Source organism: Emydura macquarii, unplaced genomic scaffold (assembly GCF_026122565.2).
Source record: "Emydura macquarii macquarii isolate MOO-44397 ecotype Brisbane River unplaced genomic scaffold, CSIRO-AGI_Emac_v2 contig_1045, whole genome shotgun sequence".
Taxonomy (NCBI): Eukaryota; Metazoa; Chordata; order Testudines; family Chelidae; genus Emydura; species Emydura macquarii.
The window spans coordinates 8,948,476-8,975,935 of NW_027131182.1; the positions used below are offsets into that span (position 1 = coordinate 8,948,476).

Genomic DNA, 27,460 nt, shown 5'->3' on the forward strand with positions numbered 1-27,460 from the left:
TGTTTGCTAAAAGGGACAACAGGAAATGCTCTCACAGGGGCTCCCTGACTGACATCTTCTAGGTCATCCTCCAGCTAAAAGTGGTTTGGGCCAAACTCATCCTCATTGCCCCAGCATGGCCAAGGCAGTGCTGGTTTTCTGACCTTCTTGCCATCCATATCCTTTCCTCTCCATCCCAGCCTGTTCACACAGAATCATGGTTGCACTTTGCATTGCGCACTCACCTCCCTGCATCTCACGGCGTCGCTGCTCTATGATTGGATGAGGAGGAAGAGTGGTGTTCGGTGACTAATCGACAGGTTCTACTTAGTAGTAGAAAACCCTTTATCAGAATGGCCTGTTTGGCAAAGTGGAAGCATTTTCCCGATATGGTCACTGATCTGTGGGGTTCAGCTGATACTGGCTATTTGGAGTATTTGCTGCATCTTCATTCATCAGGCCTTGCACTTAGCTTGTTGAGTGTGCATGTCACGGCGATCCTACCCTTTCATCCACCCATTCATGGAAGATTGGTGTTTTCCAGTGCCATGATGGTGAAATTCTTAAAAAGAGTCCTGTGCTTCCATCCGCCAGTGTGGGAACCGGTTCGCTTGTGAGACCTTAACACATAGGTTCCATCAGAGCTGCTAAGTATCTTCAGGCCTCTGGCATCCTGCCCCTTTCCTTTCTTATGTCAAAAAAATGCATTCCTTCTTGCGATAATATCTGCAAAGAGTGTGTGTGAGTTGCTGGGTTTGATGGGAGAGCCTCCTTACACGTAATTCTCCAATGACAAAGTGACATGGTGGTCACACCTGAAATTTGTGGCTAAAGTGGTCTCTCAGTTCTATTTAAACCAGGTGGTATATTTGCCTGTGTTTTTTTCCTAAGTTGCATTCATCTCCAGAGGAGAAGCATCTTCACATGTTGGACGTCAGACGATGTCTGCCTTTTATATGAACAGGACTAAACCCTTTTGGGTTTCGTCTTGTTTGTTTGTGTCATATGTAAACAGTCTATGAGGAGACTATCTGTCTCTTCATATGCTCTCTAAGTGCATCAAGTGCAACAACTTCTGCTCTATCCCCTTGGTTGGTGCAAGCTACATCAATAACATTCTTAAGTGACTTCTCAATACTAGATGTTTGCAGCGCTGCCACATGGTTCTTGATACATACATTTACAAACCATTATGCCATTACTGCGGCATCCAGAGCAGATGCAAACCTTGGAAAGGTGGTCCTGTAGGCCCTGTTTAAATAGACTCCAAGCTCCATCCACTTGGGTACAGCTTATGAGTCACGGAAGTGGAATACATTGCTGCATTTACTTGAAGAAGAAGAAATGGTTACTGACAATAACTGTGATTCTTCGAGATACGATGCAGATGCGTATTCTGTGACCCACTGTCTGTCCCTTATGCATCAGAGTCTAGTCTCTGGGTGTTTGGGGTGAAGGAACTGAGGGGGAGTCAGGGCGCTGTCACCCCATTTAGTCATGGGGATGGGCTAATGCCAAGAGGCAAGAGCGTTGCCCATTTAGGGATGCTGTTAGGCTGGGTGCACACACACCTAAGTGCAATTCATATCTGCATCTCCTCTTGAAGAACAGTTACAGTAAGTAACTTTCTTTTGCCATTGTACTGCTTTATTTATAGTCTAGCTCAATAAAAAAGCTGTAGATATGCTTTACCATTTGAAAAACTACTAGGAGGATAAATAATTTGTATTTCTTCTCTTAGTGATGGTATTCTCATCATGGACACAAAAAGGGAGGGGTTCATCTTTGAAGAGGAAATTTGCTAGGCAGCAACATGTGTGAATCTTCATTCTTTTGTTAGGCATTACTGTTTGCCAGTACTTTCATTAGATAACAGGAACTCAATTTTGCTTCAGGACTTGGAAGCATAAATTTAATCAGCACTTGAGTGTGTGTAGGATCAGGGCCATAGTTAGGATGAGATGAAAGGTTAATGGAGGATTGGAGCTCAATGGAAAAATTATGGTAACAAAAGACCCAGACTAGTCCTATTGATGAAGACATCTTCCCTCCTTCGCCTGTTTACTTTCCTTCTTTCTTAAAGAAAGACAATTTTTAAAATTTGGAGAGCTGAGTAGAGATTTAAAGAAGACATATTTTGTATCACTGTTATCCTTTTCAGAATGAAAAACCTGTCATTTTTTCATTCAAATGGCAACCCTAATTATGATGGTAAATAACATGTTTAGAGACGTCAGTTGGGAACTGAACTACATTAGGATGTAATCAGCAAGAATGAAATAGTGTGGGTGTCAAATACAGTATAGCATAGCATGTTCACTTTTTTAAATGGTCATTTTCAATTTTCATTTTGTAGTGTGTGTTATAATAAGCGTAATTAAATTGGCATCTTTATTTTCTCAAAATTAGATTTATGTATTTCTTCATGTGAAGTTGAATTCTGATTTTCTCCACATTTCTATTTAGTATTTTTCATTTTCAGGTGGTATTTGTAGGCATTACGTTAAAGTCAATATTTTCCTCTCTCTTTACCCCATGTGTGCTACTTGTAGCATTTTCTTTTTGTTTCTTTAATTGTGGCATGTTTAATCTCCATCTCTTTGACCAATGTCTGTCCTGAGAACACTAGGGACCTGTGCCATTGGGCTATTTGAACTAGCTGTTGTTACTTCCGGTTACAGTGATTGATATAAATAGTGATGTTGAGGGAGCTATCCAAAGAAAATGAACAGATACTTTTCAAAGTAAATTATCAGGCAGTTCATTTTTTTGTAAAACTCTGTAAAACTTTTTATTATCATAAATCAAATTAAATGTTTGCCATATCTAGTGCATTTAATTTTTGTTTAGATAAAATAAAAGGTTGGCAATTTATGCTAGTTATCCTTTCACTTTACACGTGCCACCATGATGTGTTCGAGTGGAAATTATGGAAAAAGTAGTTTTGATGCAGATGTCCTTACAGTGACAAAAGAAGTTCATTGCATGAAAAGTAAACATACCATTCAGAAGACAATGCTTAATCTGTTCAGGAGCCTGAACCTATTGTTGTTCTGCAATGGAATAAAGGAGAAGGATTAATTTGAAGATGCTTGTGCATGACATATGGTAATTTCTCTATAGGAAGGAAGTGTCAAATAGTGACCTCTAAATCTTAACATTGACCTCTGCTTGTAGAATGTGTGTGCCATAAGGTCCGCCTGTCTTTTCATATGATAATTTGAGTCATGGAGTATTAATGGGACTATGTTTATTACTAGTTTTGGACTGCCTTTGCACTAAGAAATTATTCAATTTACAAAATGGCTACTTCAAAGACAGAGATACTTTAATTTAGCAATTATAGTTTTGTACAATGTTACATTAAAAGTTGGTTATATAAAGGAGTAGTTCTACTTTATTATATAGTATACATTTTATATGTTCACTTGTAGGTTTTCCACGGCAGTTCATTTGTATAGAGCTTTATTTAGACTAGTTTTAAAATGGTTTTAATAGTTTCAGACATTTAAAACTAGGCTAGACTAAGAACTACAATTATAGGAAACACTTCAGTGCTAGAGTGATGGATTAGATGGGACTCTTTGTTATAGGTGTATCTATTTCTAGGTTTTGTAACTAGTAGTAGAAAATAGCAAATTGCTTAGTTTTGGAACTCTTTATAAAATGTCATATATGGTGTATTAAATTTTAGTTATGACTTGAATTTTGGCTGCATTTACTTGATGTGCCGTGTAAAACTGAATTCACACTATATTTTAAGGCAAATTTGAAATCCTTTAATTTACAGTGACTCTTGGGTATTCAAAATAAAGCAAGTTTATGTTAGTATCTTTGTATTTTCTGCAACTGCATGTCTTTCTGTCACTGATGTTACACTTCTGGTAAAACTTAGATTATTTTTATTTTATAGCTGATATAGTCCCAGTTTGTCCCAGTTTTTCTTTTTTCATTTAAAATACTAATCAGTTTTTCAGAAATGTCTATCTTCATTTTCCTCTCTCTCTCTCTCTCTTTTTTTTTTTTTAATTTCTTCTTCTTCCCTCTGCAAGTTGCTCCTGCTGTTTCTTCTAGCATTGAAGCTCATCGCTCTGGCTCTGACCCTGCTCCTACTTTCCATAGCTGTTTCTTAGTAAATGAAGGTATTCTCTCCACATTTTCTATCTACTCGTCATTTACTTACAACTAATGTGCGTTATCATTGTTACAACATGAGTCTTTAATCTGTGTATTCATTTGTTTCGGGAGAGATGGAGGCAACAAGTTTCATTTTGCAACTTTGATCATTAATACTGGGTAAGAATGTTGACAAGGATTAGTTTTAATTTGTATTTCCTGGATTTTGTGTAAATCATGTTTAATTTAACTCCATGAGAATTGTTTATAGGCATTATTTCTATTTGAAACCTTTCTTAAGTAATAAACAGAATCATTCCAGTTTTCACAGTTTGAGAAAACACGTGTTTAAGGTTGACAAAGTAGGATTATGTTGGCCTGGGGAGGGCAGCAAGATCCAAAATTGAGGGGCCCTCACAGGATGACACTATGCCAGCCGCCCCTTCTCTCCTGTATGTAGGCTTGGAAGGATTAGATTTTTATCTGTAAATGTCGATAAGTGTTGATTTCACTGAACACACTGAAAAGATGAAAAAATATTTCCATCAATGATCATTAAAATTTACAGATAGGTAAGAAAAATGCTGCTTTGAGAACTTTAGACTTTGATTTAAGGCTCTTTGCTTTGTATGTTTTGACATATTATGTTGACAATGTATGTTTTAACAGTTAGAAAGCTTTAACTTTTTAAAAATCTCAATATCTACTGTTATGAAATTATTGTCTCACCCCCTTCCCCCCCAAGTTCCCACAACTTGGAAAATTTAAAATCGATAAACAGGGAAAAAATGCTTAAAAAATAAAAATAAAAATATTTTTCATTGAAATTATCAAAAAATAAAAATCGAATTCTGCCATGCCTCCATTTATAAACGGGGCTCGTGTTCAGGCACATCTGCTGACCACAACTATGGAAATATATGCATTTGTATTCCGAAGTCATGAAACCAGATTTTAAAACTTTTCTTTATATCTTTAGAATTGTGTTTAGCAACAGGTTACAATTCCTCTGTTGTGGATATAATTTCTGTTTTACAGTTTGCAATGATAGAAATATCAAATTCCTAGTAAAGATTCTTGAGAACAGCTGTTAGTGTGAATATGTTGTCATATCTTAAACTTCAGTACTACAGATGTTCTTTATAATACCAATGTTACTCAGTCCACATTATGAACTGAAACCTTAAAAAAGATTATTTAAAAACAAAACAAAAAGATTGGAAATAACAGAAATGCAAAGGTTTTCTACAGTCATTTAACTTTTCCATTTTTTTTTGGTATTAATTAAATTTAAAAATAGCTGGATTTAAATTGTGTGTTTGACTGAGAAAATCCAGTTTTTAAAATTTAGCTTCTATGTAGAGAACTTTTATGGGAAGTGTCAGCCCAAATGGAATTTTTGTGATTTACAGATTACTGAAAATATTCATAGCCCCATAGCGAGGAGGTATGTGTAAGTGCTGCTATGTTAGCCACAAAGTCATCCAGGATGGAAGTGCATTCTGTGCTCTTGTTTTCAAGTGATGACGACTATCAGAAACAGTTGCCTTTTAAAGATGAAATTTCTTTTGATGTTTTTAATTCAGGAATTAATTTTTCTGTGGAAGAGTTTGAAATTTTTTGTATATTTTTGTTGATGTCTGTGAATGAGGGAAAGACCTTTCCACAGTTAATGAAAAAACGTCAATGTCTTTTCATGCTCTAATAACTCTGAGTTCACAATAAAAGTAAATAAATTAAATAAAATTAAAAAATAATCAAACGTAATATATATCAAGGAAGGCCCTGATCAAGAAATTCAGTTTTTGTGTTGGATACCTGAGTCCCTGGAGAGCCCCTCTGATGTTAGTACCAACCCTGCCCTCCCCCAGTAAATTAAGAGATCAAACCTTCCTCTTCAATAAGGATTACAATTTAAGAAATTTTACTTGGAATGAATTATAAACATACCGTATTGTACAAGCTGGACATGCTTATTTTTACTAACTTAAAAAAAAATAGAAGGTGTGATGCTTCAGAGTGGTATGGCATATATGTCTGAAGCGTTACATGTTGCAGTAAGGATTTAAGTAAACAAGTCAAGCTTTCATGCAAATATTGTATGCTCTATTTTCACGTGCTAGTAGGTCACTTTAAACTGGCACCTCTTCTATTTGTTATACTTTAAAATAATAATTTAATTTTTAGTTTTTTAAAAGTAAGTACAAAAATGACATTACTGCTGACACTTTACATGCTTAATGACTGTAACCTGGACATGTTGTGCTTGTATATTAAGGTATTAAACTCCATGTAAAATACTGTAAATGATAATGTATATGCAAGGCAGCTGACTTACACTTACTTTGAATTTCATGGGTGGTGTTTTTTAAAATCTCAGCCTCAATGTTAAATGAATTCTGTAATTTTGTTTTTGCATTTATTATAGATACAGTTCCTGATTCAGTAACGCACTTAGGTGCTTTCTTGAGTCTCAGTGATTTAAAATTAAGCATGTTTTAAAATATTTTGTTGACGCAAGACCACAATGTAGTTTAACTGAGATCCTGGTCCTGCACCGAGACACATGCATGTAGACCCCAGTCAAAGTCAATGGGCTGTGCATGGATGTAGGGATGTGACCAGTTAGTTTTTGCTGCAGGATCTGGGCCTTAGAAAGCCAATTCAGTTTGTGTGGTTGGTACTGGAAGCTCATATGTGCTGTGAGGCCTGATCCAAAGTCCACTGAAAAGTGTGGAAAGAATCCCATTAATTTCCATGGGCTCTGGGTCAAGTTCTATGTGGGGTTTAACCTTAGGTTCCCATGACAGAGGGGAAAAGAATTCTGTTCTGCTTCAGATGACAGCGACAAACAGATGGTCATGTTTTTAGCTGACACACAGCCCTCTTTTGATCTCAGCAGAGATATTCTTTTAACTGCTTTTTAAATACACATCTGTGGTAGTAACTCATCTGTGAGTTTTTGGTTTTTTTTTGTCTTATATGTTTTTAAACCTGGATTTTACTGTAGCCTTTGCTACTATGTAACATTTTGAGTATAGTTGCAATTGACAAACCTGTCTGAATTTGGCTGAGAACAGAGATTTAGCTGTATATTTGTTTTTTCATAACAATGGGCATATTTGCTCGTTATGTAAAAAATATCTGCCTTACAGGAAAAATAATTGCATATTATTTGCTCTCTCACTGTTCTTGTCAGTGAGAGAGGACTGTCTGCATTGAAAGTAGCATCCACACTGTTCCCTAAGAAGCAATTTAGCTCTAGGGAAAAAGTGCATGTCCCAAGCCAATGACCAGAGTAAATCCAAAAATATTTTGAATACATTTAAATAAAATGCACATATTTTGACCTTTTGATGTTAAAATTGCCTGTGTGTTTATTATGCCTGTTTTTAACATATTTTAACAGGATGGAGTCAACTAGCTGCTATGCATTGTGTTATGCTCCCTGACCTGTTGGGATTGGAGAAATTTAGACCTCCTCTTCTTGAAATGCTAGCTCGCAGGTGGCAGGATCGATGCTTGGAGGTAATATTATGTTTCAAATAGCAAAACGAAGGGATCTGCATATGACAAAGAATTTCGATTCTAAAAACAAAATTGTAAGCTGCAATATTGGATAATGGTTAGTATATTTTAAAATAACAGGTCAGCTATTAAACAGATAGGTGGCCTCCTTATTTTAAACCAGTACTTTGGATTTAAATAGGAAACTAGAACTGTAGAGCTTTATCAAGAGAAATATGAATCTGTGATTTGTCTAACTGGCCACTGGATGTCATCATTGTGCCACTAAAATACCCATAAATAGTTTTATTTGGCAGTAGAAAACCTTCCTTTCCCCAATCTACAAATTTACTTTGAGTAGCCAGATTCCGAGTAGTTTACAGGTCTCCTCTTTTATTAAATAAAATAAGTGAAAGTGCTCTTAATGCATCAAGAAGTCAATGAACGCTAAAAACTACAGTAGAACCTCAGTTACGAACACGTCAGGAATGGAGGTTGTTCATAACTTTGAAATGTTGTAACTCTGAACAAAATGTTAGGTTGTTCTTTCAGAAGTTTACAACTGAACATTGACTTAATATAGCTTACAATGTTTACAATGCGGAAGAAAAATGCTGCTTTTAACCATTTTAATTAAAATGAAATAAAAACAGAAACAGTTTCCATATCTTGTCAAAACTTTTATTAAACTTTTCTCTTTTTTAAAGTCATTTACGTGTAACACAGTTCTGTGATGTATTTGCTCTTTTTTTTGGTCTCTGCTGCTGCCTGATTGCATGGTTCCAAATGAGGTGTGTGGTTGACTGGTCAGTTCATAACTTTGGTGTTCGTAACTCTGAGGTTCTACTGTATTATAGTTTACTTTAAAAATTTTCCTCTGTTTATGGAAATGGATGTGGAGTTTCACTCTATGTAACTGTCAGAGAGAATTTTTTCATCATGTCCCAGAGACTTAAAAATAGTATTTAGGTTCAGGGAGGAAATATTCACTGCATGTATCTTTTTATGTTTAAAAAATGAGAATTAACATACTACAATTTCATTCCTATTGTGTTTAATTTTTGTGTTCATTTATGAACACCTCTTTGACAGTTTAACATCTGTATTTTTTCTTAATTTTTAGTAACCTATGATGATGAACAGAAAATACAAATGTACTCCAAATGTTTGAAACCTATTTTATCCAGACAGCTTTAGAATTTTCTAGAATCTGCTTAAAATCTCATTACGATAACAAAGTTTTCAACTCAGTTTCTATCAAGAGGCTGCTGGGTTGTTATATTTTCTGGAGTGCATGTACAGTAGCATGCCTACTATTTGATAGGTGGCTAGCTGGCCATAACATCACACCTATGCTGTTGTGGCAAAAAAAAAAAAAAATATATATATATATATCGATTATGCAGCTTTAAAAGAAGGAAATGAATCATAGAATCATATGACTGGAAAGGAACTCGCGAGGTCATCTAGTCCAGTCTCCTGCACTTGTGGCAGGCCAAGCATTATCTAGACTATCCCTGACAGGTGTGTATCTAACCTGCTCTTAAAAATCTCCGATGATCAAGATTCCACAACCTCACTAGGCAATTTATTCCCATTCTTAACAACCCTGAGGTTGTTTTTCCTAATGTCCAACCAAAACCATCCTTGTTGCAATTTAAGTCCATTGCTTCTTGTCCTATCCTCAAAGGTTAAGGAGAACAATTTTCTCCCTTCTCCTTGTAACAATCCTTTATGTACTTGAATACTGTTATCGTGTCCCCCCTCACTCTTCTTTTCTGCAGACTATACAAACCCGGCATTTTCAGTCTTCCCCCATAGGTCATGTTTTCTAGAACTTTAATCATTTTTGTTGCTTTTCTCTGGACTTTCTCCAATTTTTCCACCTTTCCTGAAATGTGGCACCCCGAACCGGAAACAGTACTTCAGTGGAGACCTAATCAGCATGCAGTAGAGAGGGAATTATTTCTCATGTCTTGTTTACAACATTCCTGCTAATACATCCCAGAATTTTTGCTTTTTTTCAACTATATTACACTGTTGACTCATGTTTTACTTGTGATTCACAGTGACCCCCAGATCCCTTTCTGCAGTACTCCTTCCTAGGCAGTCATTTCTCATTTTGCATGTGTGCAACTGATTGTTGCTTCCTAAGTGGAAGGATTTGTCCTTTTTGAATTTCATCCTATTTACTTCAGACCATTTCTCCAGTTGGTCCACCTTATTTTGTATTTTAATCCTATCCTCCAAAGTCTTTGCAACTTCTCCCAGTTTAGTATCATCTGCAGTCTTTATAAGTGTACTCTCTATGCCATTAGCTAAATAACTGATGAAGATATTGAGCAGAACTGGACCCAGAACTGATCCCTGCAGTCCACACTTAATATGCCCTTCCAGCTTAACTGTGAGCCCCTGATAACTACTCTCTAGGAATGGTTTTCCAACAGATATGCACCCATCTTATAGTAGCTCCATCTAGGGTGTATTTCTCTAGTTTGTTTATGAGAAGATCATGCAAGACAGTATCAAAAGCCCTACTAAAGTCAAGGTATACCACCTCTACCACTTCCCCCAATCCATAAGGCTTGTTACCTGTCAAAGAACAAAGCTGGGACTTATGCTGTAGAATTTAAGCAGTCTTCTAGTTTAAATGGTAATAGCACAAAGCATATCTGCCTGAAGTATACTTTATGCAAAAACACTGGCAGCTTTGTATATTTCTGAATAGTTGTCCTATTACTAGATATTATGTAATGTGTTCATGTTCCCAGAAAGATAACTGAAATTTTCTTCAGCAGTCGAGGTTTTGTAGCTAGAACACTTGAGTTGGTTGTCAGGAGCTCAGAGTTGTAGTCCCTGCCCTGTCAGTGATTTCTTGTTTGACCTTGAGCGAATCACTTAACCTCTGTGTCTTAGATACCTATCTGTAAAATGGGTATGGTGATAATTACTTTTGTAAAATGGTTTGACATCTGTGGACTGAAAAGCTGGTGTTTATATTTAAAATATTATTTTGTATTTATTGGTTTTATAATATTTTAACATGAAAATCTTCCAAGGATTTCCTGTACTGCTATTGCTAAGATGTCCAGAATATATACTAAATGGGCAAAAGCAGTATTTAAACTTAATAACTTTTTTAAAGTGGGGGTTTTTTGTTTTAATTTTTTCAAGCTTTGTTGAAGTTGGAAATGTATTTTGGAAAACATATTTCAGTTCCTGTTAGGAATGTATAGAAGAGAATCTCTCTCTCTCTCAGTAGTTATAGGAAGTCCAAAATTAATTTTCCTTCACAAAAAATGATCTAATTTCTTTAACAGTTCTTGATCGGTTGCTAAATATCATGCTCTGAAAATTCAGCACTTTGTTGTGAGCTCCCTTACATTCCCCCTTCCCTAACTTGCCCTACCTGTATTGTTGATGTTTTCACTGGCAGGGGAAAGCAGCTACTGAGGGGGGCTTAATACTTCTTCCTCAGGAAGGCAAAGTGTAGGTAGAGCAGCAGTATGGCTTGTGCAGCATACTTCCTCTCCCCCCCTCCCCCCCCCGATAGGGAAAGGAGGGATTGAATTGTGACTTGGTACTACAACTATGTGATGCCTGTGTTGGGTTTTGTAAATTTTTTTTTTAGTTTAGCTCTGTTATTTGTATTGTAAGAATGTAACGGCTTGATGACTTTCTGGTTACATTTAAAAAAAATATTTGTAAATGTTATTTGAAAGATGAGCTTGTATGACATTCTGGTTGACTTTGTAGGTAAGGGAAGCTGCCCAGGCCTTATTATTAGCAGAACTGAGAAGAATTGAACAGGCAGGGCGCAAAGAAACAATTGATGCTTGGGCTCCATATTTACCACAATATATTGACAGTGTTATATCACGTGAGTACTCTCCATTTAACCTGAAACTAATTTGGTTAAAATCTATGATTAAGGAAAGTGTATAAAAATATGAGTACTAGTACAAACCAGAGGAAAGCAGAGGAAACCATTCGGCTAATGTTAAATATTGAAATAATGTGTTTATAAATATGTCCCTTGAAATTTCAAAGTGAATTAATTGTTGTAAAACTGGGAGGAAAAACAAAAATACTAATCCTTCATGTTTGTACTGACCGCTCAATTGATCCAGAAAGATCGATCCGACGCTGCCGTCAGTATATACATAGCCCCAGTCTTAAAGAAACTGCTCATGACATGTCTCATTTGCCCAGTTTTCAGAGTATCTATTTGAATATAATATATATATATTTATTTGCCTATTTTTACAGTTTGCCATGTACTCAACAAATAAATAATTAGCCAGTTCAGAAGGTTTTCCTAGTGTTTTGGGCCTGTGACCATACATTATGTACAGTAATGCCTAGGCATTGGAAGTAGGGGTAGGAACTACATTGCCCAGTAGTTTACCTTCATTCCTTTTGAAATTATTCCTTGCCTTTTATCATTTTAAGCAAAAACCCTAAACAATAGTTATTTAATTTTTTGTGTTAAACATTTATTAAGACTCTGTCTAACTTGTGTAATATTTGTTATTTAATGAAATCCCAGATTTTAGGTCATTAGCTATGTAAGTAATCAAACTTTTCTCTTGATGGATGATCAGCTTCACATTCACAAATTTGTGGTATAACTATTGTCCTGTTAAATTCTGTGATTTTTTTTTTTTTGGTATGTGTGTAACTCTATAAAGAAGAAGAAGGAAAAAAGAGAGCAAACTAGTTTAAAGGTCATTTGTTTAAAAAAGCAATAGTTTATTTAGCAAAAGCAGCACTAAAATTCCTAGATCAAAACATATCTGTGTATTTATTGACAAGTAGTTTCATGTCGAATGTTCTTTGCTAAAAGGTAAACTAGAGCTGTTGTCTCATAAATGCTCATGGACATATATTGTATGTGTATGAAATACGTGTAAAAGGTTGGTCTGGTTCTGTTCCCATTTTAAGTGATGTTTGGGGAATGGCTAATGTTAAATATTGAAATAATGTGTTTATAAATATGTCCCTTGAAATTTCAAAGTGAATTAATTGTTGTAAAACTGGGAGGAAAAACAAAAATACTAATCCTTCATGTCTTTACTGACCGCTCAATTGATCCAGAAAGATCGATCCGACGCCGCCGTCAGTATGTACATAGCCCCAGTCTTAAAGAAACTGCTCATGACATGTCTCATTTGCCCAGTTTTCAGAGTACCTATTTGTATATAATATATATATTTATCTGCCTATTTTTACAGTTTGCCATGTACTCGACAAATAAATAATTGGCCAGTTCAGAAGTTTTTCCTAGTGTTTTGGGCCTGTGACCATACATTATGGACAGCAATGCCTAGGCATTGGAAGTAGGGGTAGGAACTACATTACCCAGTAGTTTACCTTCATTCCTTTTGAAATTATTCCTTGCCTGTTTTCATTTTAAGCAAAAACCCTAAACAATAGTTATTTAATTTTTTGTGTTAAATATTTATTAAGACTCTCTCTAACTTGTGTGTAGTACTAGGGAATGTCTCTGTTTCACTTGTTTCCTCTGTATGGAAAGGATGGGGTATGTTCACTTTTTTCCTTCTGTTCTCTCTCCCCCCTCAAAAAATAAATAAATAAAAAAAGTAGTAATAGGTGCTGGGATTGATGCATTGGAAACTCGAGTCCTCTGTCCATAAACTAGTAGTACAACAGTAGCCATGAAAATCTCCCTTTTGCTGTCATGCCATTATGTCTCAAACCTGACCAGAAGGAACTGCTTCTAGGGATGAGAGGGTTATTCTACTTTGATCTCTCTGCTGAGTCTGTCAGTTTATGACACTGAAAACTTGAGATTGGATTTTGACCACCAACTCATTTCACACAGGTTACATACTGAACAGCCACTATATAGTAACCAGTTTGGGTCACTTCCAGCCTTGGCTGGATTTTAACCTGTGAACTAAGGGTGAAAGGCTCTATATCCTATTACCAATTCCCTTGGGCCATCTATTCCTTCTCCTCCTCTGGCCTTCCCGCATCCAATATACTATTCTGTTCCTGATGTTGTTTGTATTGGAAATGATCCTCTTATAATTTTGAAGCCTTTTTTCCCTCCTTGGGGCACTTTCTGTAAAGGAGAAAAAAATTGTGTATGTAATAATCCTTTAATAACTATTTTGTTTCCTCTTACCTGCTTTATTCTGCAGTTTCATCATATAGATGACCATATAGTTTCATCTTTCTTTAGATTTTTGAAATGTGGTAAAGTATACAGTGCAATGGTGATACTTTTAAAGTGAATTATTAGATACACATATTTATCCCTTTGTTTTGCTGAAGTATCCTTATGTTATCTTCTTTTGCATTTGGAGATGGAGCTATATTGGGGAAATCTAATCAAAATATTTTTCCTGACTACTTTGTCAATCATTTGGATTTCTGAATGATTGACCCTAATGAAGGTGCAAAAGACAGTGGAATTGCACTTGTGGGCTAATAAAGGTTAAACTGAATTTAAAATTAATAAGAGAAAATGTCTTTCTCATGACTAATCCACACCAACAAGCATATATATGATGTGTTGTAATATTATACATATATTACTGTATTGTATATTAGAGTAGCATTCAAATGTGATATGCCAATATACATTTCCTTTACTCTCCAACCCTGTTAAATAGTTGACAACAGACCTTACATAAAGTTATTTCTTTTCTTCAAACAGTTCATTTTCTTACCCATTAACGTATGCAGCATATTAAAAGGATTGTTGTACATTCTTCCTAGAATCTATTTTCTTGGCATTTGAGGTGCTTCATGAGATCATCTATTCAAATCATAAACCACAATTTACCTAGAAACTGAGCTTTGTTTTACTTATTGTAAGTAGTTGCATAATAGTATGCAAACAGTTCTACCTCATATAGAGAATAACTTAACATATTAGTTTCAGAATTCCAAATTTATTTGCTTTAAAAAATAAAATATACATTTTAATGAACATTTCAGTGTTTGTCCAAAGGACAAATTTAATTTCTATTCAGTAAGACAGCTTTTTATGTTAAATGCCAATTGATTTATGGAAGACAGATCGTAATCTTATTAAATCTAAATTGGACACATAACTTAAATTACATAGAAAACTCAACTTTAAAAGGTTACAAACAATTTTGTACGTTTCAGAAGACAAAGCTTTTGATAACTATAGTCTTTATCCAAAGTATGACATGTACATTATTATTATTACACAATTAAGCATACAAAATAAGGATTGAAGAAGATATTAAGCAATGGCATGCTGTATATGGGCAAAAGAGCCTTGATTTCTAGTTTTAGATATTATGCCATTCTGTATATTTGGATTTATTTTTGTAATTGACCTTTTTATGAGGTCAATTGCACTCAGCTTGTAGAATACAGCTGTAGTTGCCCTTCATTCTAGGGAGTGGCTGCTATAGCAGCTACTGATGGTTACCAATTTCTTTTCTCTAGAGTGACTGAGTGACCTTCTAGGATGCAAGGTCATAGACATAATTATTTTTGTATTCTTGTATGTGTGCGCGTGTGTGCCCATTTCTCTCTTACTCCCCCTCCCCCCCATTCACACTAGCCAGTGGACTATGATACTGTTGCCCTGAAAAGGACTATTTTCCCCCAAAATGTTAGTAAAAACAAGTGTCAACAGCCATTTTGACTTTTTCTCCAGTTATTTGCAATATGCTGTACTGCCCATTACTTAAATCCTTATGTCCTGAAAAATTTATAGAGAAATGTGCAACATCGTGTTTAATATGTATCTCTCTCAGTTGCAAACACAGCCCTTTGTTCTTGTAGAATCTGTCTTTTTAGTTTGCTTTTGTGTTTAGGTTATGGAGGTAGTGATCTGTTTTCTTAGTAGCAACCAGTATTTGTTCCGAGAAAAATATTCTCTCAAGTGATTAGTAAGTAAATATGAATAAACCAATATTTTGAATTTGATCTTTTTAAGCCTTTATAATGCTTATTGTTTAACAAGCAGATGAAAAGATTACATCGGTGTTGATACTTAATTGGGACACTAATCAGGACAGAATAATCACACAAATGGGCCTAGAAAGTTACTGATGTGTGCAGGAAATAATAAAATCCAACATGAAAAAAATACAGTCTAGCACAACTGGGAAGATAATCTGGTATAAGACGTACTGTGAAAGCAGTAATACTGAAAAAGAGTTGAAAGTGATAATGAACAGCCAATTGGATTCAATTTTGCAATATAATAAAACAATGACGACAATGCAATTTTGGGCTGTATTAACAAAGCTATCCCATTATTGGTCAGTGGGTTTGTGTTCCCTCTAAATGATGCTAGAGAGGTGACAATTTAAAATACTGGCCTGTGAACTACCTTCAGAAAGATGTTGACGAACTGGAGGGATTTTAAAGAGGAAAAATAGAATGATTAAGGGACTAGAAGAAATACATTGTGAAGGAAAGAGTAAAATAAATAAGTATGCCTTGGATAAATTATGGCTAAAATGGTAAATGTTTACATGTATTTTAGGACAAAAGCATCGAGAGGGTAGAGGAAATGTTTTGGTTGATCACACTGAACATAACTAGGAGTAAAAGCATGGAATTGTGGACAGGAAAATGTATGCTAAAATGCAAGGGTGGGGAATCTGATAGATCAAGATATCAAAGTTGGCTTTGTTTTTTCAGGAGAGTTGGGTGAGCATAAAATGTTACCAGAAGATTTTTGCCTGCCATGAATATTTTACTTCACACTAACTGTTGATAAACAATGTATACAGAATGTTCCTCATGCAGTTTGTATATAAGCTCATGTTTAATTGCAACAAGTGATAGACATAAACAGAAGTCTGCTGCTAACATGATATATTCTAGCCATATAAATTTAAAAAGGATAATGGACTCTTGAATGAACAAAACCTTTGACATTTGAAAGCTGTCTGGAGGGAACAAACAAAGACAGGGTGAAATCCTTTCTTTCCTGAAGTGAATGGGAGTTCTGGGCCAGGATTTCACTCATAATGTTTAAACTAAACTGTAATTTGTCTGGCTATGCAGGCAGAAGGATAGGAGACACTGGATGGGGTTTATTTGAGCCACAACTTTATTATTAACTGTAGGAGTACTGGCAGATAGAAGTGTACAGTGCAGATAATTCCATGATTATTTCGGTATATCCCCAGGGGCTTCTGTCAGTCCTCTCCAGCCCACCTGTTGGTGGGACCTTACCATTCCTCCACCCCTCGAATGGGCTATAAAGGAGGAGGGGTGGCTCCCTGGTGTGCCAGTCAGAGGAGCCCTGAACCCCTGCTGTTTCTATTTCTTTAACAAATACTTTCAAAAATCCTTTACCAATCCATTTATCTCATCACTGTATTCCTTCCCTACAGAGTAACTGCACTGGACAACCACCCCACGTCAACATAATGAGTTGTGACATAATAGCCTAACTCCCATTCCATGTTGGTCCTCAACTAAGCCCCTCCCCCAATCCATTGTGGTGAAGACAAATATTTCCCTCCCCCCCCACCCCCCCCCACACACACATTTTGCCTATGCCAATCTGGTGGTGAGGGAAATCTTCCTTTTCAGACCCCCAAGAAAGGAGCGATTAGCTCAGTGCCCACAGCAGATCCTGACCAAACCTGGTATTTCTCCATTTCCATGGATGGGAGGGTGGCTGCTGTTCTGTCTGGTCCAGGTAAAAGAGGACTGCTCCTGCCCAGCATGTACTTATATACCTCCCCTCTCTTCCGGTCACCTGGGAGAATGGGTCAGCATCCTTATGACCTGCTCTGTGGATGCTGCAAAATCACTGTGTGTGTCTCTGCCCCTTAAGGAGTATACACCATGCAGCAAGCCAGAGAACAGCCTTACTGTTTAATGTGCAGTCAGTCTCCAAAGTGGTAAAAAGTGTTCAGGGAACTTGAAATAAGATGCGAATCTTTTGAGAATCGATAGATAAACAGGTGTAATTGATGCCAGAGAAAGTCAAGTGAGCTGAAATGAATTTTTCAACCCCTCACTCCCTTTCTGGTTAACTAAATGCTGTCACTTTGTTAAACAATAAAACCCATTTCCATATGCATGTTTTGTTCATGAATCCTGGATTTTTTTAGTTTTCTCTGAGTTAGCTGGAAGATTTGTAAAAATAACATTTAGTTTGATAACTCCTTATTATACATCTGAGGAACCTTGTTTGCAGTGGTTATTACATACATAACGCCAGACACTTAAATATATTCTTGGTCTAAGCAGCTGAGGTAGTAAGATATGAATAATTGGAGCATAGGCTAACACTTTCCACTGTTGATGAAACCATGCTCTATCTGGGGAATCTTTAAAAAAAAAAAACTTGGAAGATGTGGCGTTATCAAAATTACAGGTGTTGGAGAATGCCTTGCCCTTGCAGAGCTGCACAATTGACTACCTAGGCTGCTTTTACCCTCTCATATACAGATTATTCTACTTTTTGATACAGCATAGTATTTACATGTTTTAGGACAGGATCTGGTACACAGCAATTTTAAGCTTCTACTTAATATTTCATATTAGCACAATGTAGGGGGGAGTTTTTGCGTTTGGTTCTTCTTTAATACTGTAAACATTTTAAGCTTAAAGATGTTAGGAAATAGTTTTTCAATAATTCTCTATTAAAATGAAAGTGTGTGAGTGAGTGAGAGAATTTCTTCTTTGCACTAAGATCTACAGATCTCTTACAATGGGTACTTCACTCTGCCTGTGGCTTGGGGGCAGAATCAGACCTGTCAGTCACTGGCAAAAAAGATAGTTCCCCCTGAAGATTCCTCTGGTTTTTTCTGCTTCCCTTGTGGCTGGTGGCTTAGCCTAGACCTCCCTGCTGCAAAGCTTTTCTTAGGCAAATTCTGATCTTTGTCACATTTCTTGCTAACAATTTGGCTCAATAACATGTCTGTCTAATTCCCAGCAGTGTCCCAGAGCAGTGTTGTCTTTTGGGGAGATTGAATGCTCAGCTTTGCTTCCCCCTCTCATGCATTTTCAGTGGCGGTGATCCTCCTGGATTCAGGGAGAGACCCAAGGAAAGCCAGAAGCAAAAGGAAGATTGTGTGTTGCCTGCTTTACCCCACTTATCAAGTGACTCATTGGGGAGCTCAGGTGGCTCTGTGGGCAGAGTACAGTATATCTTTCCTCATGCTCTCTGGGAAGATATAATAGAAGTATGGAGATTTCATGCCATGCCTAAAGACTAAGAAAGTATCAGGCTGTCATCAGGCTAATGTCAGGATATTGTTCTCAGCTTCTGCTGCAGGGTGCCATGCCTCATCTCCACCTCCTCCCTTCAGCAGCTGGCCAGTGAGTCACAAGGGAGCCAGCAGGCTAGGTATGGAAGAGCAAGCAAGGTGTATAGGTCCTCTTTGCCTACTTTTTAGTTCTTTCTATTCCCCTGGCCTGCACTGTATAAAGCCAAAAGGTTCCTCATTGTGCACCAGTCCAAATTCAACCTGGTGTCACTGCTGGTGGTCAGGGCCTTAGTGTTCCTGAATTAGTATTTCTTCACACAACGCACAGTCAACCTGTGGACCCTCTTGCGAGAGGATGTTGTGAAGGCCAAGACTATAATTGGGTTCAATAAAGAATGATATAAGTTCATGGAGGATAGGTCTATCAATGGCTATTAGCCAGATGGGCAGGGGTTGCTGTTTGCCAGAAGCTGGGAATGGGCAACAAGGATGGATCACTTGATGATTACCTGTTCCATTTGTTCCCTCTGAGGCACCTGGCATTGGCCACTGTCGGAAGATGGACCATTGGTCTGACCTATTATGGCTATTCTTATGTTCTTAATTAGCAACCTCTGAACCATACAGACCCTTCCTAGGCAGCCAAGTCTACGAAGATATCACCTCAGCACTCTTCTTTGGGCATGAAAACTCCATGGTGGCTTCAGACATAAAGTTTATCACCTGACGCCTCAAATACCTTTGTTTGCTTTCATAAGCAGTGGTGACATAGGAGGAGAGTATTACAAATATAGTCCCTGTCAACCTAAAAAAAATCTCAGACTATCTCACAACCGAAGGATTTCTCCCTGAAAAAGATAGTGGGATACAAATTTGTTTAAAGCAGAGTATGGGACTTTGGTCCTTGAGATCAGACACTTGGGCCCAGCTCTCATGGCACTATAGTGGGAAATTTTATGGAAAGCTGAGGCAATTCAGACTCCTCAGAAAAGTCGATCTGCAATCTTGGCTCCTGATAGCACTATAGAAAGGAATACTGTTCATATGGCAAGTTGAAGCACTCCATGAAGTACTACAGAACATACCAATTTGTAAGGAGTAACTAGAAAAAATGTAGGGTACTGAGGCAATGTTATTATCTTTCCTCAGTGGTCTGCCAGCTCTTTGCATTACTCTCAGCCAGCCCTATCTGGAGTTAGACCCCCTGTTGGTGCCAGGCTCTTTCAATTTGAGAGCCAGTGGGTACTGATGGCTTTAGTCAAAATTAGATCACTGGATGTTGTCCAAAGGGGATACTCTGGAGCGGTGCAAGAATCACAGGAACAGATTTGTCCCAAGTCCAATCTCTAGCAACCCATGGGAATGACAGGACATGAGTGCAGTCCATCATCTGCTTCAGATTGGAGCAATACAGCCTGCTCTTCATCCTATTTCTAACATCAGTAAATCAGGAACAAACAGAGCAGGACTCTGTCTGTAGCATGTAAATAAGTTATTAGAGGAGACATCTTCAAACATTCCCATTTTAACAGCCATATACAATACTTCCAGTTTGCATATAAATGGCAGCTTTCTTCCTCCAATTTCAATCATTTTCTTTTTATCAGACTAATGTTCTCAAGGCCTCTTCCAGAGACATGGTGGTATTAATATTGGCTTTAAGGAAGAAGGTAAAACAGTATCTCTTCCCAGACATATTTTTTTTTGGTCAAGGCTCTGTACTGAGACAAATAGTGATACAGTTTCTGGACAATCTTGGATTCATGATAAACACAGACACAGGAAAGTCAGTCATAGGTCTGGGTGGAAGATGAATTCAGTCAACTGCAAAATCTCATCTCAGAAGAACGTTAATAGGATATAAAAACGGCCATAAAGGAGAACAAGTATCAAAACTCCAGTTCTTATAGAAGCCAAATGGGAATGAAGATCTCATCCACAGGCATGCTTCAATGAACCACAGAGACATATACATTGTATATCCTTTACCTCTCCCCCCTCTCCGATCTATTGGCAGAGATTAAAGTCCTTTTGTAAATTCTCTGCTTCCTCAGTTGTTGAGTACAGAGAATCTGATTTTTGAAGAATTCACCCATTAGTGAACCAGTTAGAGAGCTATCCTTCAGTCAGATGCTCACTGAGGATAATATATGGGGGGCTTATTCAGGTCCCAGTTCAATCCAGGCAATAAGTGTCAGAAAGAGCACAACATCCACAAAATTTCCAATCATTTTTGTTGCTCTTCTCTGGACTTTCTTCACTTTGTCCACTTCTTTCCTGCAATGTGGCACCTAGAACTGGACACAATGCTCCAGTGGAGACTTAATCAGCATAGAGTAGAGAGGAAGAATTACTTCTAATGGCTTGCTTACAACACTCCTGCTATTACTGAATGATGTTTGCTTTTTTTACAACAGTGTTACACTGTTGACTCATATTTAGCTAGTGTTCAGTGTTATCAGCATGTTCTTCTTTGAGTGCTTGCTCACGTCCATTCTGTGTTAGGGGTGTTCCATGATAGGGGTGTGCACCGTTGCTGGAGATTTTTTCTTCAGTGGTATCCATCAGGTCAGCTCTAGCAAGTGCTTATGTGCCACTCCAGCACCCTCTCAGTTCCTTCTTACTGCCTGTGACGATTGGTGTAATGACCCTTCTTGTTCTGCAAGGCTTCTTCCCAGTGGTTTTTGGGCTCTTATCTTCATTTGCAGTTTAATAGAAATGTATATAGTTTGCAAAGTAGTGTTAGTGTATATAGTTTGTGTATGTAGATAGTTCCTATCATTGAGGGACTTTTCCCCCCAGGAGTCAGGCATGCCCCAGTCTCCAGGTTTCAAAGCTTTGTGCCTGCTATGGCAAACCTGTGCCTGTGAGTTACCTGCCCTATAGCTGCTTACAGTGGTTGGGGGAAACTCACATGAAGGACAAGTACCAAATCTGTTGAGACTTCAGCACCCACACTAAAAAGGGATCGAGACATCAGGCTGCCGACTTTCCTCATGGAGGCTGCCCTCAGACCAGCAAAAGAGTAGAGCCACCCTGACTCGGCACCGAGTACTTTGATGTCAGTGCAAAGTGCTTCCCCGGCACCCAGCACTTCACCATCTCTAGCGTTGAGGAAGAAGCACAAGAAGCAGCGCATTGACAGGGGCTTCTCGCTGGTGGAGAAGATGGATAAGTGGAGTGAAGGCAGCACAGTGAGACCCATTCTGGGCCATTCCTCTGCTTCCTGACATATGTCGGCATTGTCGACTCTGCCTAGGGCATTGAGTCCAGTGTGAGACATTCCTCTCCGCCCCCCCCCCCCTCCCCAATCGACATCAGATAGCCACCACAGCCCCAGTGGTCTGTCAGTGTCTTCAACCCCAGAGGCTTTCCAGGCAGCTAGGGACTTGCTTTCTCTACTGGTCCCACCAACTCCAATGGGACATCTGCCAGCTTCCACAGGACCTTGACTGGCCTCATCACTGCAGAAGAGAAGCAGGAGAGAACTAGGAGCATTAGGTGCCTTCCCAGCACTGGGCCCCGTAGCGCCTTCTAGTGGTAAGCCTTCTCTCATCCCAGTGTCCTGGTCACTGGTGTGTCACTGGTCCCTGGATCCCGGGCACTGTATGGAGGAGGAAGTGGGTACCGCCCCACTGTGGTCACTGAGAGACAACTACTCTTCGGAGTCTGAAGTGGAACCTTATGTGCCACCTAAAGCCCTCCACTGATACCCAGCTTATGCGCCATTAGACTTTGGTGGCAGTCCCCTGGCCAGCGGGTCACTGGCCGATGCAGTGGCCTTACTGGAACCCTGGGTGTACTGGGTCCTATCTCACATTCTCCTACTCGGTGATCTCCTAGACGTGGGCTACCGCTCCTTTCCACTTGACACTGGACCCCACCTCTGGCACTGACCTTGGTACCAATATGCAGGAGACTAGTTGAGGCAGAGAAAGAGGAAAGAGCTGCTTCTCCAGTGCAAGCTGCCTTCTCCTCCTCCCCAGACGAGCCTGTCACTGGTCTTAGTAGCCTGCTTCCGCGGGATGATTTCAGGGCCCATCAGGACCTTCTGAAGTGGGTCATGGTGAACCTGCCTGGCAATTGAGGAACTCAAAGAAACTTTCACAGAGCCTTATTGATATCTGGCTATAGCAGCTCCTTCCAGGGTGGGCCTGCCCATCAGTGATGCAGTGATGAGGCCAATCAAGGTCCTGTGGCAAACTCCTTCTTCTCTGCCTTGCACCTCAAAGAGGGCAGAGAAGAAGTATTATGTACCAGGAAGCTGGTTCAAATACCTGTACTTATGCCCCCGCCCTCCAGGGTCCCTGGTGGTGTCTGCAGCAAACAAAAGGGACAAACAGGGCAAATCCAGCACTATCCTTAAGCAAAAAGACACTATAAAAGACTAGTCCTTTTTGGAAAAAAGGTTTATTTGACGGGGTAGCCTTTACCTACGTGTCTCCAATCAGCAAACATTGCTGGGGAGATACCATTTTAATCTGTGGGACTCCCTAAGTAAATTCAAAGACTCTCTGCCCCAAAATTTGAGGCAGGAGTTCACTGCCCTCTTGGGAGAGTGTAAGAATGGGGCTAGGACCTCTCTCTGTGGATGAAGGGAAAACGGTGGACGTGATATACCCTGACTTTAGCAAAGCTTTTGATACGGTCTCTCACAGTATTCTTATCAGCAAGTTAAAGAAGTATGGGTTGGTTGGATGAATGGACTATAAAATGGATAGAGAACTGGCTAGAGCATAGGCTCAACGAGTAGTGATCAATGGCTCCATGTCTAGCTGGCAGCCGGTCACAAGCGGAGTGCCCCAGGGGTCGGTCCTGAGGCCGGTTTTGTTCAACATCTTCATTAATGATCTGGAGGATGGGGTAGATTGCACCTTCAGCAAGTTTGCAGATGATACTAAGCTGGGGGGGAGTGGTAGATACCCTGCAAGGTAGGGATAGGATACAGAAGGACCTAAACAAACTGGAGGATTGGGCCAAAAGAAAGCTGATGAGGTTCAACAAGGACAAGTGCCGAATCCTCCACTTAGGAAGGAAGAATCCCATGCACAGCTACAGACCGGGGACCGACCAGCTAGGCAGCAGTTCTGCAGAAAAGGACCTGGGGGTAACAGTGGAGAAGAAGCTGGATGTGATCAGCAGTGTGCCCTGGTTGCCAAGAAGGCTAATAGCATATTGGGCTGCATTTGTAGGAGCATTGCCAGAAGATCGAGGGAAGTGATCATTCCCCTCTATTCGGCATTGGTGAGGCCGCATTTGGAGTATTGTGTCCAGTTTTGGGCCCCCCACTACAAAAAGGATGTGGAGAAGTTGGAGAGAGTTCAGCAGAGGGCAACAAAAATGATTAGGGGGCTGGAGCACAAGACCTATGAGGAGAGGCTGAGGGAACTAGGCTTGTTTAGTCTGCAGAAGAGAAGAATGAGGGGGGATTTCATAGCAGCCTTTAACTACCTGAAAGGGGGTTCCAGGGAGGAGGTAGCTAGGCTGTTCTCAGTGGTGGCAGATGACAGAACAAGGAGCAATGGTCTCAAGTTGCAGGGGGGAGGTCTAGGTTGGACATTAGGAAAAAGCTTTTCACTAGGAGGGTGGTGAAGCACTGGAATGGGTTACCTAGGGAGGTTGTGGAATCTCCATCTTTAGAGGTTTTTAAGCTGCGTCTTGACAAAACCCTGGCTGGGATGATTTAGCTGAGGTTAGTCCTGCTCTGAGCAGGGGGTTGGACTAGATGACCTCCTGAGTTCCCTTCCAGTTCTCTGATTCTATGATTCTAGGCAGCTCTGGATGCTGCCAACTCAGCAGCCAGGACAATGGCCTCTGTGGTCACCAGTCCTCCGGCCTTCCTCCCGAGGTCCAATAGTCCATCCAGGACCTCCCCTTCGAAGGCACCTCGTTTTCTCAGAGCAGATGGATATGAGAGTTCACAGCCTGAAGGACTCGAGGGCCACACTAGAGTCCTTAGGCCTTTATGCTCCATCTTGTTCCAGGAAGCACTTCAGGCCCCAGCAGCCTCCTTGGTTCTCAGCGCCTCAAAGGCAGGAGCCCTACCAAAGAAAAGGGAGAAGTTATAAGTGGTTCCAACCACTCCCATCCACCTCAGCCTCCCAGTCAGGGTCTCAGAGATACTCTGTCGGTCCCAAGCAGGCCTTTAGAAGGTGTGCCTGATGGTGCTGTACCAGTCATCATTTCAGATCTGTCCCCCTTTTGTATTTGGACTGTCTGTCGCTTTTTAGCCCAGCCTGGTCATTCATAACATCACATTGGAGTACAGTGACAGTCAGGTATACTCTTCAGTTTTATCCACCCCTCTATCCCACCTCCAATCTCCGTCCCTTTTGAGGGGCCCTTTTCATGAGCAATTCCTTGTCCAGGAGGTACAATTCCTCCTACATATGGAGGCTGTGGAGGAAGTTTCACAAGACTTAAGAGGGAAGAGGTTTTGCTCCGGGTGTTTCCTAATCCCAAAGGCCAAAGCGAGCCTCAGGCCCATTCTGGATCTGTGTCCCTCAACAGATATCTCAAGAAACTGAGGTTCTGCAGGATCTCCCTGGCCTGTCATTCCTTCCCTGGATCCAGGAGACTGGTTTGCCGCCCTTGACTTAAAGGATGTATTTTTTCACATTTCTTTCATGGCCACAGAAGATTTCCCAGGTTTATAGTGGGTCAACATCACTACCAATTCACCACCCTTCCCTTTGGCCCGTTAACAGCTCTCCCGCCCCCCCCAGTTTTTACGAAGTGTATAGTGGTCATAGCAGCCTTCCTCAGGTAGCAAAGGCATATGGGTTTACCCGTACCTCGATTGGCTGATTAAAGGTCAGTCGCAGATTCAAGTACAGAACAGCATCAGGATGGTCTGAGCCACTTTCAGAGTGCTGGGCCTGCTGATAAACGAGCAGCAGTCAACTCTGGTCCCGGTCCAGGGAATAGAATTTATTGGGGCAGTGCTGAACTCGACCCAAGTCCAGAACCTTCCTGCCGGAGGCCTGATTCCAGACCAAGTCAGACTTGATATCCAAGATGATGGTCCACCCAGTCACAGTTTGGGTTTGCCTCAAGCTGCTGGGGCACATGGCGGCTTGTACTTATGTATCTCGGCATGCAAGGCTGCACCTCAGGCCCCTCCAGATGTGGCTAGCATCAGTATACTTTTCGAGCAGACACTACCTAGACTCAGTGCTCATGGCTCATCCCCTGGTCCTCACCTCCATGGACTGGTGGAAAGTTCCGAGATCAGTAATGCTAAGGGTGCCCTTGTTACCCCTGAACCATTGGTAGCCTTAATCTCAGACGCATCAACCTAGGGTGTGGATCCCACCTCAACAATCTCAAGATTCAGGGCATCTGTCCCAAGAAGAACTTTCCCTGCACATAAATGTCAGGGAGCTCAGGGTGGTACACTTAGTATACCAAATGATCCTTCTCCAGATCTCAAGAGAGTGGTGCAAGCCTTTACAGACACTATGGCGACCATGTTTTACATCAGCAATCAGAGAGGGGCTTGAACTTCAGCCTTGTGTCAGGTGGCCATCCGTCTGTGGGACTTCTGTATGGATCACTCCATTCATCTCGAGGCATCACATCTCCTGAGAGCTTGAAACATAGTGGCAGATCACCTCAACAGGTCCTTCTCCTCTCATCACAAGTGATCCCTTAAACCAGAGGTAACCACATTCATCTTCCGAAGGTGGGGACCTCCGTGGGTTGACCTGTTTGCTACCAGGCAGAACCAGCAATGCCAGCAGTTTTGTCCACTGTGCGGGCACAGCCCAAGCTCCCTCTCTGATGCCTTCCTGCTATTGTGGACAGACCAGCTACTTTACGCCCTTCCTCTGATACCCTTGGTTCATAGGGTCCTCCTAAAAATCCGATGGGACAAGGCAAGAGTTATTCTGATAGCCCCGGTGTGGCCGTGCCAGCATTTGGTTCAGCATGCTCCAGGATCTTTTGTTGGCAATTCCACTCTTGCTCCTACTCTGTTTGGACCTAGTTTCAGAAGACCATGGCCAGTTGCTTCATCTGAACCTTGCCTCCTTGCACCTAACTGCATGGATGCAGCATGGCTGAATCCTGAAGAACAGGCCTGCTTTGAACAGGTTCGGCAGATCTCATTAGACAGTAGAAAACCCTCCATCAGGACTACCTACTTAGCCAAGTGGAAGCGTTTCTCTTGTTGGACTTCTGAATGTGCTCTTTCTCCATCTTGTGCTTCTCTTCATTCTGTCTTGGACTACTTGTTCCACCTAAAGCACCAAGGTCTGGCCCTCTCATCTATTAAAGTGCATTTGGTAGCCATCTCACTCTTCCACCCTACAGTGAACAGTAGGTCAGTGTTCTCCCAAGAAATGACAGTTCAGTTTCTCAAGGGCCTGGAAAGGTTCTATCCTTAGGTCCATGAACCGATTCCCCCATGGGACCTAAACCTCGTTCTGTTGAAGCTCACGGGGTCCCCTCTTCGAGCCGTTAACATCATGCTCCCTGCTACTCCTGTCTTGGAAGGTCGCCTTCCTGATTGCAATCACCTTAGCTAGAAGGGTCTCTGAGATCAAAGCCCTTATGTCAGAGTCACCCTTCATTGTGTTCTTCAACGACAACATCCAACTGTGCCCGCACCCAGTCGTTTTGCTAAAGATGGTGTCAAAATTCCATAACAGCCAGATCATTTTCCT

At 40.1% G+C, this 27,460-nt stretch overlaps 1 protein-coding gene across 4 annotated transcripts in view; it reads left to right on the top strand.

The window, feature by feature from the left end:
- Positions 1-27,460, top strand: part of WDR7 (WD repeat domain 7) — a 347,323-nt gene that overhangs the window by 94,836 nt on the left and 225,027 nt on the right. For 3 of the 4 annotated variants that reach the window (XM_067545438.1, XM_067545440.1, XM_067545442.1), the window contains exons 17-19: positions 4,032-4,121; positions 7,505-7,623; positions 11,359-11,482. In XM_067545438.1, the coding sequence (XP_067401539.1) occupies positions 4,032-4,121; positions 7,505-7,623; positions 11,359-11,482 (333 nt within the window). The remainder of the gene's footprint in view (positions 1-4,031; positions 4,122-7,504; positions 7,624-11,358; positions 11,483-27,460) is intronic. The other variant, XM_067545439.1, reaches the window with a different exon arrangement.